Source organism: Saimiri boliviensis, chromosome 14 (genome assembly GCF_048565385.1).
Source record: "Saimiri boliviensis isolate mSaiBol1 chromosome 14, mSaiBol1.pri, whole genome shotgun sequence".
Lineage (NCBI taxonomy): Eukaryota > Metazoa > Chordata > Mammalia > Primates > Cebidae > Saimiri > Saimiri boliviensis.
Window position 1 is genome coordinate 40,867,057 of NC_133462.1, and position 15,984 is coordinate 40,883,040.

The window sequence follows — 15,984 nt, forward strand, 5'->3', positions numbered from 1 at the left end:
CCTTGCAGTAGCCCTGTGAGGCAGGTGCTTTGTAAAGGAGAGGACGCAGGCCTAGAGAGGGGAGCGCGCCCCGCCTGAGGTCGCTGGGAAATGGCAAGGCTGGGATTCAACCCATGAAAGTTACCCGAGCCCCATGGCTCTTAACTGGCTATGAACTTAAGATCTTTAAGACCAAACTGCATGCAGGTTGTTTGCCTAGGAGGTTGAGCATTTTAAAATTTGTTTTGACCTTATTTTTTTCTTCAAATAATTAGCCTTCATTAGCCTTCTCTTCCATTTGAAGGATTTCTAGATTTAATGGTTGGCCTTGTGAAATAGAGAAGCTTTCCAAAGAGGAGAAGAAGAGAGGCTTAGTTTTGCCATCTTGGATGAGTAGCAGTTTTTACACAGTTGTTATACAGAAGGCACATGTAAATGTCAGCTGTGATCCCAACACCCAGGGGCGATGCTTTTTGGTGGATCTCTCTCCAGTCTTTTTTCTAGCATTTGTATTTATCTACTAGAAGGAAAGCAGATGAATAAATACAGAATCTTGTGCAGCAGGGGAAAGGAGTCAGGCGCTTTTTATTCCCCGAGTTCTGCCTCGGAATCTAAAGACTCTTCCTTCTCTTTTTTTTTAGACGGAGTCTTGCTCTGTCTCAATTTTTTTTTTTCTGTATTTTGTATTTTTTTGTATTTTTAGTACAGATGGGGTTTCACCATGTTGGCCAGGCTGGTCTCGAACTCCTGACCTTGTGATCTAACCGCCTTAGCCTCCTGAAGTGTTGGGATTACATGAGTGAGCCACCACGCCTGGCCTAACGACCCTTCTTTATAGCATACCTTGAAGTGACAAAAGCAAGCTGTAGAGAAGTGTATGAAATATGGCCTCGTTCATGTCACTCCTAAGACACCGTATAAAACATCATGTAGATCACTGAAGTCAGGTGGACCCAGTGATCACAGTAAGCCCACCCTGGTGGTTGTCACAGGGATGAGGGAATGGAGATGAGATGATTTACAATAGTAAGTTCTGGGATGTACCATTAAATGGTATGGTGTGTGTATTTAAAATTTTTCGCAAAATGAGTCTTATTTCAAAAAAAAAAAAAAAAAAAGCTCCACGATGTAGAGGTTGAGGAGGGTAGGAGGAGACGGGGCCATCTGAGAGGCTTCCTTGGCGTGGCTGGAACTCTGCCCGGTGCCCCGCCTGGGTCAGTGGTGAGAGAGAGGCCAACAGGTGCTTGCTCAAGGGCCCTGCAGGGGTCTGACTTTTCCTGCCTGGATCCTGGCACGTGGTTGGCGTTGAGTCAGTGTGCAGTTTAATGGCCTGAGACAAATGGCATTAGGGAATGTGGCAGCTGAGTTTGAGTGGCAAAGATGATTTATTTCACTGCTTAGAAGAAAGTTTGCCTTTGGTTGAAATGGCACTGACACTTTCCCGTATTCACTGGTGCGTCACACGTCATTTTAACTCCCTAAAAGTATGCGGCAGTTACCGGCTGCAGGGGTGAATTGCCTACTGCCCCGTGCAGTGGGGGCTTGACGTCCTGTCACTGTGCCTCCATCCTGTCTACATCGTATGGGGAAGAAATGCTTTTCCCTGTAAAAGTTACAGTGTTCCACACGTACATGATGAATGAAACATTTAAAATAAACCTTTTAGAAGTGTTCTCACGTAGTTGGCGTGTTTCTCGTGTACACTTGCACGCCGGTCTTGCGTGCCAGCCTGTCTGACATTTTGGAGACGCATCCCTAGGAACCTCCAGTTTCATTGTGCAAATAATGCAAGTGGGAATACAGCCTGTATCTAAAGAGGAATATTGTCATTACCATGGTTTTCATATCATTTTTCCCGCTGAATTGCTGCCGGGGCGATGTATTTTGTGTGGACATCTGAGTATGTGTGAGTGAGGCTCCGGGTGACTGTTACAGAATCTTGGGAACTTAAATTTGTGATCATGTTTTTAAATAGAACTGTAATTAAGAAGGAAGAGAAGATGGAGAAGAAGGAGGAAAAAAAGCCTGAAGACATTAAAAAGGAAGAAAAAGACCAGGATGAGCTGAAACCCGAACCTACAAATCGGCCTAGAATCACCAAATCAGGTGATGAGAGCCTTTCAAGTGCTGGTGGAAGGGGAAGGCCTGGCACGGGTGGTGAGTAGGTGGGGTTCCAAGGGAAGGTGAGGATGGCAAGCTCTGGTGACCTGGCCGTGTTTCACTGTTCATACATCGCTGTTAAACAAGAGCCTGTTGATGAAATGGCTTAGAGGAGTTTCCATACCATATCAGAAATCCAGAAGTACTTGGGACAGGCACATCTGTATTGCTGAACTCAGCTGCCTGAGTTATGGCCTTTTCAGGGCCTTTGGCTGGACATAAGGTGGGATTTGCAAGAGTGAGTTGTCCGAGTTTCTTGTAACTAACCTGATGCTACTCTGCAGGTGTGCTGTCAGGTTTTTCCCACGTTATGTTAAAGCTGGAGGTGGTAAAAATACAGAGAAAACAGAAACCTCCAAGCATCTGTTGAAGTGGTTGTATTTGGACGATGCCACTTCTGTTGTCGTTTTATAAAAGTTCATTGTGCTCTACACCTTTGAATCTCTGTGAGACTCTCAGAGTGTTTTGTGGCAAAAAAATAAGCCAACTCCACCTCCCCCATCAAGGAAGGAAAAAACAGAAACAAAACCCAACCATCTGGAGCATTGAAATTTGGTACAGCACATTACAAGCTGGATCTTAAGCGCTCGGGCTAATTTACCCCGAGTCTCATGAGGAACATGTTTTTGAAATGTTCCTCAAGTATTATAAATCTCCCCAAATAAGTCATTGTTCCAGTGGTTAGAGCCTGGTGGTTCTGTCGTCAGGAGAGAGAATTGGTTTGGAATCTTTTATTGCAGGAGATGAATGGAGGGAAGCCCACCCGTCTGGCAAGGCACTCGCTCAGAGATGCAGTGTGATTCTGAGCACGGGCCGCATGCTGCGGGTCTTCACAGAATGTCAGGGAGAAGTGGCAGCATAGGCCAGCTCCAGAGCTGTGCAGGTTCAGTGTGGAGGGTCACAGACTCTGCAGCGTGGCTGTGCTTGTGTGCCTTGTGCTGGTCTAAGCTGTCGGATGGGAACAGGTCCTTGCAGTTGTGCAGAGACCTGTGAGGGTGCCCCAGCTGTGCCGTACCCATGTTACCCTGTTGCTCATAGTAGATGAGAAAGAGAGGCTCCCAAGGCTGGTGTCAGTCACTTGACTCATGCCTTGTGTGTCCAAAGCCCAGGGTCTTCAGAGTGCTATTTACTGTGGGAAGTCAGGGTGGCCACAGGTTTTGATAGATTGCTGTTTTATTTTTCTGAAGGAAGTAGAGGGATGGAGCGGACGGTCGTGATGGATAAATCAAAAGGAGAGCCTGTCATTAGCGTGAAAACCACCAGCAGGTCCAAAGAGAGGGTGAGTATTGCTTCCGCTGTCTCAGAGCCAACTGTTTGTTACCGTGGTTCCACGACCCGTTTGATTCGCACTATGAAAACCACACTGTTGGGCCTTTAAAATATGAAGGGTTCTTTAAAGTTTGTAGGAGGTGTGATCATTGTGTAGATTGCAGATACAGACCCACAAGTGAGTTCCGGCGCTCTGCAGAGCAGCGCCCACCATGTTTGCTTCCTTCCACGTGTTGGGCCTGCACTGCTCCTGTCTGGATGTGCCGCCTTCTGACAGAGCATTGGTTCACACAGTAGCTCACCATAGGCTGGGACGGGCCAGACCCAGGCTCTTCAGGCTGGAAGGCAGGTCCTACTCTTTAGTTAACTTAGCAGGTTATATTGATTTTTAGTCTTCTATTAAATTAACCAAAAAGATGGAGAACAGTCTAGGACAGAGTGTCGATCATGTTACCAGATCAGGAGCTTCACCTCTCAAGTTGTCCACACGGCTGGACAGAAGAGCGTTTCATTTGCCTTTTCCACTTGGGAAAAGAGTAAAAACCTCTGCTTCCCAGCTGCAGGTTCTAGCTAAGATGTTCATGAGATAACTGTGCTTTTTTAGTGAATTGCAGAGTTCAGTCTATTCAGCCAGGACCACTTTGTGTTGTTAAGACTTTTTTTTTTTTTTTTGAACCAGAGTCTTGCTGTGTTGCCCAGGCTGGAGTGCAGTGGTGTGATCTCGGCTCACGGCAACCACTGCCTTCAGGGTTCAAGTGACTCTCCTGCCTCAGCCTCTTGAGTAACTGGTATCATAAACATGCACCACCACACCCAGCAAATTTTTGTACTTTTAGTAGAGACTAGAGATTACAGGTGTGAGCCACCTAAGACTTAGTTTTTAAAATGAACTTTGGATTTTATAAAGCATCAGTTCCTAACGTCATTTTTCACATGAAAAATCATAAAATACAGAGAAATCTAGAGTAGAACATTGCAAAAGACCTGTAATCTTATCCCATGTAACTGTGACGTTGCAAATAAGTAGTGATGGCATGTGCGTGATGAGAACAATCAGGTCAACTCGGGGAGATGTCGCACAGGCGCACTGGAGCCTCCCTGTGTCCGCCTGGCTCCTTGGCTTCCTCTTTGCATACATGTCCCCTGCGCGTGCCGTGGGGCCACAGGCAGAGGCTGTGCTGGAGCTCACTTTTTCTGTGTAATACGCCTTGGAGTTCTCTATACAGAGACATACGGTTTGGCTCTCTTTTTCCTTTTTTGTCTTTTAGTTTTTACATTTTTTTTTTTTAAATTTTATGGATAATACTCACTTATTAAAAAAATAAAGGGTGGGGGTGTCTCACTTTGTTGCTCAGCCTGGCTTCAAGTGGTTCTCTCGCCTTGACCTCCCAAACTTACAGTGTGAGCCACTACCCCAGCCTATTTCAACTTTTAAATTTGGAAATAAAGGGCTGTTCAGAAAGGTTGTGGAGGAGACTTTAATCTCTTGGGTTGTTGCACATGCCAGGTTGCTAGTAAGTGGCTAAGCTGGCCTGAGAACCCAGGAGTCCCGTGCGGGCATTGTTGCCCGCTGTGCTGCCCGCTGTGCAGTGCTGTGTGGGCATCTGCCCTCTTCTCATTCCACTGCAGGGTGTGTAAGACATCTGCCCGTCTCATGGGCAAGGCGTGCCATCCAAGTGATGGGAGATGTGTGTCTCCCGTGTGTGCACCCCTTTCTCCCCAGACTACAGTTTTTTAATAATTAGTGGAATGTCTCATCTTGGCCTTTGCCTATTTTTCTCTTGGGTTGCTTTGTCTTTCATTGCTCTTTCTTTTTCTCCTGTGGGAGCTAACTAGGAAAATAAGCTGAATACCTTTTTTTTTTTTTTTTTTTTTGAGACGGAGTTTTGCTCTTGTTACCCAGGCTGGAGTGCAATGGCGCGATCTCAGCTCACCGCAACCTCCGCCTCCTGGGCTCAGGCAATTCTCCTGCCTCAGCCTCCTGAGTAGCTGGGATTACAGGCACGCGCCACCACGCCCAGCTAATTTTTTGTATTTTTAGTAGAGACGGGGTTTCACCATGTTGACCAGGATGGTCTCGATCTCTCGACCTCGTGATCCACCCGCCTCGGCCTCCCAAAGTGCTGGGATTACAGGCTTGAGCCACCGCGCCCGGCAGCTGAATACCTTTTTAAAGATGTCCTTTCCCAGGTCCCTGCCCCAAAGATTCTGTCTGGATCAACAGGAGGCCTCAGGTTCTGTGTTGTTTAAAAGCTTCCTGGGAAGGTCTGATGCATGGCCAGTTTTGGTGAGGCCTTGGAGAACCTTGGAAATGGGAGTCAGCTGTTACAGTTTTGAGCTTTATCCCACCGATAGAAGATCATGAATGTAGGCTGGGTGTGGTGACTCACACCTGTAATCCCAGCACTTTGGGAGGACGAGGCAGGTGGATCACTTGAGCTCAGGAGTTTACCAGCCTGGGCAACAGGACGAAACCCTGTCTCTACAAAAATACAGAAATTAACCAGGCTTGGTGGTGCGCAACTGTGGTGCCAGCTTCCCAGAAGGCTGAGGTGGGAGGATCACTTGAGCCTGCAGTGAGTGGTGATTGCACCACTGCACTCCGGCCTGGGCAACAGAACAAGACTGGGTGTCAACAAAACAAAAAAATTACAGAAGTTGGTAATTAGTGTTCTGTACCTTACCATGCACGCTGTTTTTGCATTAAAGGTTTTTTTTTTTGAGATGGAGTCTCACTTTGTCATCCAGGCTGGAGTGCAGTGGTGCGATCTTGGCTCACTGTAACCTCTGCCTCCTGGGTTCAAGCAATTCTTCTGTCTCAGCCTCCCGAGTAGCTGGGATTACAGGTGTGCACCACCATGCCCGGCTAATTTTTGTTTTGTTAGTAGAGACTGGGTTTCTCCATGTTGGTCAGGCTGCTCTCGAACTCCTGACCTTGTGATCCACCTGCCTCTGCCTTCCAAAGTGCTGGGATTACAGGCTTGAGCCACTGCGTGCAGCCTGGCATATTCTATTTGGTGCTGTTTGCCTGAGTCCTGAGCCAACAGTTGAGATGTGAAACATGCAGTCTGCCCTCCAGCTGTCCAAACAGCTGGCCTAACTGCTGTCCCCTTCTGAACTAATGGCCGCAGTATCCCTGTGCGGATGTGCCCCATGCCTCCGAGAGGCCTAGGTTTGCTTTAGATTACGTGAGTCCTTGGCTGTACTGTGCTAGAACAACTGTGCCTGTAGGTTTTCTGAGGCGTGGGCCAACCTCTTCTGTTCGATCAATGCCCCTTGGCATCTGAAAGCAGGATTCTGGCTTAAGCAGCAAAATGCAGGCTTGGAGGAAGCAACCTATGCTCGGCCTCTGGTCTAGAGACCACAGCCTTCCGTCTACGCCATGTGGGGCCAGAGAATCTTAGTCTCATCCAGTCTCATACTGAATTTCCATTGTGTGTGTGTTGCAATCATTTTCCTGAAATTAAACCGGTTTTGGTAAACAGAGCTCCAAGAGTCAGGATCGCAAGTCAGAAAGCAAAGAAAAGAGAGACATCTTGTCGTTTGATAAAATCAAAGAACAAAGGGAGAGAGAGCGCCAGAGGCAGCGGGAACGGGAGATCCGAGAAACGGAGAGACGGCGGTGAGTGGAGCTAAGTGGGGTGGTGGGCTGGTGGCTTCCTCTCAGGGAGGTTGTCCTTCCCCCCGCTGTGCTTAGAGTGAGGAGTCTGTGTGCCAGAGAGCCAATGTCTGGCCAGTGGGTGTCTTGTGCTTCGCTTGAGTCCTTGAGGTAGGGACCAGCACATGTTCACATGTGACCTGCCAGACACACCAGGTGGCATGAAAGTCATCAAAGGGCCAGGTGCAGTGGCTCACACCTGAAATCCCAGCACTTTGGTAGGCCAGGGTCAGAGGATCACTTGAAGCCAGGAGTTCAAGACCATCCTAGGCAACATAGCGAGACCCCACCTCTACAAAATACTTAAAAACTAGCTGGGCTTGGTGACGTACCTTGTAGTCCCAGCTACTGAGGAGGTTGCGGTGGCAGGATGGCCTGAGCCCAGAAGCTCAGGGCTGCAGTGAGCAGTGATCACACGACTACTCTAGACTCGGTGACAGTGAGACCCTATCTCTTAAATAGAAAAGAAAGAAAGTCATCGAAGCCCGTTACAGTAGATGGGGTTTGGTCGTGTTGCCAGGCTGATCTTAAACTCCTGTGCCCGAGCGATGCTCCTGCGCCAGCCTCCCTAAGTGCTGGATTGCAGGCTGAGCCTTCTGCTGGCTCCAAGCCCATTTCTGCCCCTCCTGTGGTGTTGGGCCTTGGCCTGTGTGGAAAGCCCAGCCCGGTCTGGAGTTGATGACAGACTCTGGGTGCTGAGGCCTTGGCCTTCCCTGTTGGAACCTCTCACATAAGGTCAGAAACCGCAAGGAGAGTCCAGTTATTTTGCCGCAACTCCATTCTGGGCTGTGGTCTTGAAGGCATTTTGTCCCTCTGCCTTGACATTCGGCCTTTCATGTCTGGATGCCTGGCTTGTCTTGTCACTTTTCCTCAAATATTCCTCAGTTAAGCAAAAGCTGTGCTCATAGCATTCGGAAAAGTGTTCTCAAGTGAATCTGGAAATGGTGCCAGCTGTGCTGCCTTTGCTTTGCTTAAGGTAACTTTCTTAAATGAGGTAATCCCTGCACGCGCAGCGCTAGGGAAGCCGGTTATAGGCTTTTGGACCCTTGCTTTTCTGCTTCCAGTTGACACCCAGTTTCAGTGCGGGCTTCCTCCATGGAGCCTTATGCAGGGAGTTGAGGGCAGCATTACTTGTCCCGGCAGGGAGCGCGAGCAGCGGGAGCGGGAGCAACGCCTTGAGGCCTTCCACGAGCGGAAGGAGAAGGCGCGGCTGCAGCGGGAGCGCTTGCAGCTCGAGTGCCAGCGCCAGCGTTTGGAGCGGGAGCGCATGGAGCGGGAGCGGCTAGAGCGCGAGCGCATGCGCGTGGAGCGCGAGCGCCGGAAGGAGCAGGAGCGCATCCACCGGGAGCGCGAGGAGCTGCGGCGCCAGCAGGAACAGCTGCGCTACGAGCAGGAGCGGCGGCCCGGGCGAAGGCCCTACGACCTCGACCGGTGAGCAGAGCGTGGGCAGGACGGAGGCCTGCATGGCAGCGGTGTTCATCCTTCCAGCAGAACAGCGGCTTCCCTCCTGTCCCTGTCAGTGGGGAGAATGAAATTTGATGTGGAACAGGCTCCTGGGGACGCCCTGCAGATCTCACTGGCAGCTGCAGGTTTATTAGTTCACTGTCAGCACCCGAGGCTGTGTACTCCTTTCCCCTTCTTGAGTTACTCTAGGAGTCCTGATGGCTGCAGCTTGCTGAACGGTTTGTGATGCTTTTCCTCTCCAGTTCCCCGTGGAGCATAACTGTTCTGTCTTGCGAGACAACTGAGCGCCCATTAGGCCCGAGTTGGCCACCACTGTCTCTGCTGGTCTTATGTGTCCTTGTAGACGAAAAGGCAGAAAAGGAAATTGCCTCTGGTTTAGAAAGTAGGTTTATTGATCTCTAGCTACCCCGAACGGCTTAATCAACAGTCACCCGTCACCCCACTCTCCGTGAGCCTAGTTTTCTGGTAGAAATCAGGAAGACGATAATTGGATGTCGTCTGGAGCTGTGTGTAGTTCACTATCACCTGGTCCAATTCCCTTTGCTTTTGCAAAAAAACTCAGAGGGAGATTCAGGTTCCTGCAGGAGGCAGGGAAAATAAAACTCTGGCAACTCCAATGCCATTTCAGAAGAATTAAATAGTTCTTTTCACTTGCATTTGTGTTCATGAGTAGGGGGGATCAAGGTCTTAACAGCCTCACGAGACAATGAGCTCACAGCGGTGCTCCTTTCGGTACTGTTGGATGAGAATACAAGCGTGCCTCTCCACTGTTTGGAGGTTTTAATTTATCAAATCAGAGCAGTGATGATCGAATCTTAGCCCTGCAGGACGTTTTAAACGATACTGGGTCTGGGGAGAGAGCTCCCCTCCCCACCTCCACCTCCTTCCTTTTTCCTCCTCCTTTTTCATAAATGGAATTTGCATTCTTTCAAAATAAAAACCAACAGACGAGATGATGCCTACTGGCCAGAAGGAAAGCGTGTGGCGATGGAGGACAGATACCGCGCCGACTTTCCACGGCCTGATCAACGCTTCCATGACTTTGATCATCGAGACCGGGGCCAGTACCAGGACCACGCCATCGACAGGTCGGTGGTTCCGTCCCCTCCTGCAGCCACCGTCATTCAGGACGCTGGGGTATCCAGCTGACCTGGTTCTCAGCCCAGTGCAGGGGTTCCTGTGTTCTCTGAAGCCTCATTCACTGCTGAGATTCGCAGCGGGTGACTGTGACCGTGCACAGAATATGAGCGGGTTGCTGGGATTGGCAGCTGCTTACAGAGTCCCCAGCTTGCCTCAGCAAGGCATCTCGGAACTCATTCCTTCTGCTGACCTATTCTCGCTGGTGGGCCAGGAGGGGTCTGAGCCCAGGCCCCCCACAGCGAGTTACCTCGTGAGGTAGCAGTGTTTGTCAGCACAACCTGGTTCTGGGTTTCTTAGCTTCCTGCCGGCCTCCATAGCTGCTCCCTCTCTCCCCTCTCCCTCCCATGGAGCTGGGGAGGGCTTGGGGTGAGGCCTGGCCCAGCCTCCTTGTTGGCAGCAGCTGAGGAAGCCGGTATAGAGGGGAGATGCGACCCGAGGCATGCTGGGGCTTCGTGGGGCCGGGACAACCAGCAGAGCTTCCTGCTCGCAGGAGCTACCAGGGAATTGACGAAGGATGTGCAGAATTTCTCGTGAGGCCTGCTTTGCATCTCGTGAGGGTCTGGGTGGGTTTTTCAGCCTTTAGTAATGAGGAATACACCTAGTTTATTTAAAAGGCAGCCCTCCATCTTCCGGTTTAAGAATCCCGTCTTTGGGCTTCCCTCACGTCTCTGAGCCATTTCCCCGTTCTTTGGCTCCTTTAGAAGGAATGTCAGAGTGGGGAGAACAGAAAGGGAGGCCGAGAGGCCACACTTAATTCTGCTGGAGTTTGGGGTGGAGTTGTGAGTTGTGCTGAGTCCCACGTGTTGGGTCAGACTGAAGTTAAGGGATCACTGGAGACCTTCCTTCGTCCCTGTAGTTCAGTGAAATCTTTATTCCCATCTCTTTAGGATCCGACTTCATTCCTGCCCCTGGGGAAAAAAGCCTTTCGATTTGAGCTAGCTTTTTTTTTCCCAGGCCAGTTAGAGTTTGTATGTGATGGGATGGAATACGTATCCCACTTGTGAAACTTGCTGACCTACAGAAGCATGTAGTAGTGCCAGGCACTGTTTGAATGGGATCTTTTCCTTTTGCAGGAGGGAGGGTTCGAGACCGATGATGGGAGACCACCGGGATGGGCAGGTGAGTAGAGCCCCGTCGCCGAGCCCCGGGCCGCTGTGCTGCTGCGCAGGCAGAGCTCTTTCTAACCAGGTGGCCGGTTTGCCCCAGAGACGTCCAGCTAAGCCAGTACATGTGCCGGGTGTGGAAATGTGGGTTCTGGCCGGTGACTAGAAGTGGAAATATTTGATTGTTTTCTGATGCTCAAGTTTCTGTTATTTTCATGTGTGTTGGGCCTGTTCTTGCTTCATTTTATCCAGTAGAAACTGCAAGTGTCTCTTCATTGTTCACCTGCTCAGGGAGCCTTTGGGTCTTGGTGCAGGGCCGGTGGGGTGGTCCCCTCGGAGACCCAAATGGTGCTTGTGGTTTAGCCCACATGTGCCAGGGGAGGGGGAATGGGGGTGGGCACTGGGGGCTGAAGACCACAAGAGTGGTCCCTGAGTCTCTGGTGCCATGCAGGTGCCCAATGCGTGGTTCCAGGGTGTGAGTTCTGAGAAAGCAGCACCCCAGTGGAGAGGTGGGAGGCGGGCGACAGAGTGATGGCCTATAATGGCAGGTGGCGCCTGCCAGCCTCTGGCTGCTGGCTCCTCCGTGCAAGTTGGTTGGCCAGGGAGGCTGTAGGTGTGGCCCTGCCAGAGCACAGAGGGATGACGGCCTGGGCCTCCTGTTACCACAAAGGAGGCAGCACACGACTCCTCAGAGAAGACAGGGCTTGCTGACATCTCAGTGGACTTTGAGCAGAGCTTGAGGGCAGTAACGCCAGGGCTCCCCATGCTCCTGGGGCAGCTCAGGTAGGGCAGTGATGCAGCTATAGCGGTGTGAGGAGGGGAGCCAGGGAGCAGAGTGTCAGCGAAGCAGGGCCAGCAGGGCCAGCAGGGCTGCCATGCCCGCCCCCCAGTCCTCTCAGCCGTAGCCCGCCTGCCGCCCTGGGGCCTGCGGTATACACACCTCCCGGAAGGGGGTGCCTATGTGGGTGATGTGGTCAGTGTCACCCTGTCTCTCTTTTGCCTTCCAGCACTATGGAGATGACCGCCATAGCCACGGAGGACCCCCAGAGCGCCACGGCCGGGACACCCGTGATGGCTGGGGGGGCTACGGCTCTGACAAGAGGCTAAGTGAAGGCCGGGGGCTGCCGCCTCCCCCCAGGTGAGTGGGTGAGCTCCAGCCACGAGGAGAGCATCTGTCCTAGTCTGGGAAGAGGTCGGCGCCTGGCCGGGCACGTCCTCAAGGTTTCATTCAGCTAGGGCAGCTTTAGTTTAGGACAGGCTACCGGGGGTCCTGCCTTTTGAAAACCCCAACTCAGGCCAGGTTCTCTAGAAGAAAGCACAGAACAGGCTCTCAGGGATGGAGCTGTCCAGGTCGCGCAGACTGGCCCCTCCGTGTTCCTTAGCTGAGGGTGGCCTGCAGCTGTGAATGTCTCCACCGCAGGGGCTGCGTGCCCACTGGGAGATACGGCGCCGAAGCTCTCAGTCCTACCCTGTCCCTGCTGTAGCAGCCTCGCCCCTGCCTCCACATTGCCTCTTTTTTTTTTTTTTTTTTTTTTTTTTTTCTGAGACGGAGTTTCACTCTCCTTACCCAGGCTGGAGTGCAATGGCGCGATCTCGGCTCACCGCAACCTCCGCCTCCTGGGCTCAGGCAATTCTCCTGCCTCAGCCTCCTGAGTAGCTGGGATTACAGGCACGTGCCACCATGCCCAGCTAATTTTTTGCACTTTTAGTAGAGACGGGGTTTCACCATGTTGACCAGGATGGTCTCGATCTCTTGACCTCGTGATCCACCCGCCTCGGCCTCCCAAAGTGCTGGGATTACAGGCTTGAGCCACCGCGCCCGGCCACATTGCCTCTTTACCCGTGTCTTCCTTGGGTTTTCTCTCTGATCCCTGGTTGGTCTGGGGCAGGACTTCTCAACCCTGCCCTGCCTATTAGAACTGCTTATGGGGATCCTCCCCCCAGGACTAGAGGCTGAGGATGCTGGGCCAGGTCCTCTGCAGGTATCCAAGGCCACCTTCACCAGCACTGTGGGCTGGGGGGGTGCAGAGGGGCTGTCCCGAGCCTGTCAGCCTTGTGGTGGTGCAGGGTTGTATGGGAGGACTCTTGGTCCCTCTTTGGTGTCTTTGGCCAGCTGCAGTCACCCCTGCCTGTTTGTCCTGTTGCCGCCTGGGCTGGCCATGAGGAGGCTAGTGGCAGGACTGCTGCTGCCCTGCTTTCCTCTGAAGAGTGTCTTGTCTGTCTACAGTCCCATCCTAGGGCTGCTTCAGCCCCTGCCCAGTGCCACAGGGTGCTCCTCTGTTCCTTCCTGCCCTCTGCCCTGAGAGGCACTTCCACCTCTGCCAGGGACTTTGACTCAGCTGTGCTGAGTGTCCCAGGACACCCGAAGCTTCTGCCGCATCTCTGGGCAGCACAGACAGTGGCAGTGCTTTATCAGTTGGTGTCACGTGTTCTTGTCCTGTCACCTAGTGGGTTTTGTGGTAAATACCTCGGGAATGTAAACGGGAAACTCATCCTCAGAACCAAAGACAGTGAACAGTGGCTGGGCGCCGTCAGGTCACCGAGGGCGTGCCTTCCGCTCCCTCCAGGGCGGTATTGCGCTTGCCTGGCAGGGTGTGTTGGAGGTTCTGTGGCCTCTCTCGGGCCTCTGGGCTCACTTGGCCCAGCTCTCACTGCACCCAGCATCCCGCAGCAGGCGGCCACTCCTGCAAACTGGGTCTGATTGCTTCCTGCATGGCCACCGTGACTGCTGGTGGCCATGCAGGAAGTTTCCGTCTGAAACTTGAAACCAGTAGCTTTGCTGAGGTATAATTCACACGACGTGTGCTTCCCGATTCACGTGTGCAGTCAGTGGGGGTTTACATGTGTGTGGATCTGCAGCCACCCCACAGTCCAGTCCTAACATTTTCATCACCCAGAAAGAAGCCCTGCTCCTCTTAGCAGCCACATCCCCTTCCCCCCACCCCTGTTCGCCACCGGTCCCTTTCTGGCTCTGGATTTGCTGTCTTGAGTCATTTCTTGGAAGCAGGGTCCTGCGCAGTGTGCCTGCTGGGCCTGGCTTCTCCCTGAGCCTGGTGTCTTCAGCGTTCATCCCTACTGCGGCCTGGGCGGGCGCTTCCTTCCTGGGCACGGCTGAACACTCCGTGGTCCAGACACACCACGCAATGTGGTCCGTTCATCAGTTCATGGGCATTGGGGTCCTTTCCTCCTTGTGACCATTAGGAATCCTGCTGCTTGGAACATTCATGACATGCCTTTGGCCATGTTTTCATTTCTGTCAGGGAGGAATGGGTTTGCTGGGTCACAGTAATTCGCGCTGAGCTTTTTAAAGCAGCACCGAACTGTTTTCCATGGTGGCTGTACCATTTTCCGTTTCCACCGGCAGTGGACGAGGGTGCCTCACTTTCCTTGCACCCTGTACCATGCTTGTTACTGTGTGATTCTAGCATCCTCGCAGGGTGAGGTGGCATCTCGGTGTGGCTTGAATTGGCATTTCTGGGTGGTATTGAGCACCTCACGTGCTTACTGGCACATCTATCTTTAGGGAAATGTCACTTCCTATCATTCGCCCACTTGTGTGCAGCTCTTGCTGTGTAGCATGACCTGCCACACGGCTGAGGCCAGGGTGGGCGCGCCTGGTCCTGGTGTCACCCTGGAGGCTCATCAGACAGCTGCATGTCTGCTTTTTTTTTTTTTTTTGGCAAAGGGGCGGCCGTGACTGGGGAGAGCACAACCAGCGGCTGGAGGAGCACCAGGCACGCACCTGGCAGGGTGCCATGGACACGGGCGCGGCCGGCCGGGAGCACACCAGATGGCAAGGTACGGGCCGGCTCTGGGAGGAGGGCGGCTGCAGCCACACCAGGTGGCAAGGTATGGGGCCGGCTCTGGGAACAAGGGTGGCTGCGGCCCCCACGCATGTCCAGGGGCTTCCCCAGAGACGGAGTGTTTGCAGACCCTTCTTCTCTTCCAGGTGGCGAGAGAGGCCTGTCTGGGCCCTCAGGGCCGGGGCACATGGCAAGCCGTGGCGGAGTGGCGGGGTAAGGCATGTTTTCCGAGGAGAATGGTGGTTCGATCCTGCTCCTCACTTCCTCTCCCTTTTTTGCATGTTTGATCAGCTGGCTGGGTTGGATGTTTTGCAAAGAAGAGCAAAAAGCAGCTCTTTGCAATTTATGCAAGTAAGGTTCTTCAGTTACCTGGAATACAATGTGTGATTTTGCTCACCTGGAAAAAACCCAAGCATTCTAAAGGCAGCAGGACCGTTACCGAACCCATGTTACGATGAAAACGTTGAGCGCTTCAAGGGGAAAAAATGTCTGACTTTGTTCCTAGGCGAGGCGGCTTTGCACAAGGTGGACATTCCCAGGGCCACGTGGTACCAGGTGGCGGACTGGAAGGTGGCGGAGTGGCCAGCCAGGACCGGGGCAGCAGAGTCCCGCACCCCCACCCCCACCCCCACCCGTACCCCCACTTCACCCGCCGCTACTAGGTCCCACTCATGCCAGTTTTCAGGTAGGCAGACGCACTGTTGAATCTGGTAGCCAGGGTTCCCTTGAACTTGTGGGATCTTTTAAAAAGCAAAGCAAATCCTGCCACCGTGTTGTAGCTCAACACAATGTGAACTCATTTTTTTTTTTTTTTTTTTGAAATAAATGTGTTCTTGTTCTGCCATTTTTAAATCAAGGTTTCTGTTAACGAGGCATTCCATTTTCCATTAATAAAGTTTACCATTCGCACTCTTGTGTGCGTGTGTGCGTGAGTCCTGGTGACCACAGAGCTCGGGATGGGACCGGCCCTAGGCTTAGTGGTGTGACTGCATAGTGGCTGTTGGCTCTGCCAGGTGCTGCCAGAGTCTTTTCGCCTGCATCATCCTACTGAGTTCTCAGAACCACCCCAGGAAGTGGGGCGTCCAGATCCCCACCATTAGCCCATGGGAACTAGGATTTCTTCAGTGGGGACTGTGTACCATGGGGCCCTCAGACCAACCCCTTCACCCCATGCCTGTCTGCGTGTGTAGCAGTGAGGGCGTCCCAGGCCCCTGGGAGCCCTCCCGCCTGCTGCCTCAGTCCAGGGTAGTGTGCCATGCTGGTGTGTGGTGGGCCTGCCATCCCCTGGCTGCCATGTGTGTCCTGCTCAGTGCCTGCTGCCGGCGGCTGGGCTGGAGTGGGATGGTGCTGACTCGGCACTGGGCGTGGCGGTGCTGGTCACTCTGTTCTTCTGGGAATGTTCATTCGT

General features: G+C 52.5%; 1 protein-coding gene across 1 annotated transcript in view; it reads left to right on the forward strand.

The window, feature by feature from the left end:
- SAFB2 (scaffold attachment factor B2) overlaps positions 1-15,485 on the forward strand; it is a 36,926-nt gene extending 21,441 nt beyond the window's left edge. Inside the window, exons 12-21 of the mRNA XM_010349504.3 lie at positions 1,955-2,085; positions 3,327-3,418; positions 6,894-7,030; positions 8,210-8,497; positions 9,478-9,618; positions 10,744-10,789; positions 11,781-11,911; positions 14,459-14,571; positions 14,723-14,789; positions 15,082-15,485. Coding sequence (XP_010347806.2) covers positions 1,955-2,085; positions 3,327-3,418; positions 6,894-7,030; positions 8,210-8,497; positions 9,478-9,618; positions 10,744-10,789; positions 11,781-11,911; positions 14,459-14,571; positions 14,723-14,789; positions 15,082-15,238 — 1,303 coding nt within the window. The 3' untranslated portion in view covers positions 15,239-15,485. The remainder of the gene's footprint in view (positions 1-1,954; positions 2,086-3,326; positions 3,419-6,893; positions 7,031-8,209; positions 8,498-9,477; positions 9,619-10,743; positions 10,790-11,780; positions 11,912-14,458; positions 14,572-14,722; positions 14,790-15,081) is intronic.
- The last annotated feature ends 499 nt before the right edge of the window (positions 15,486-15,984 follow it).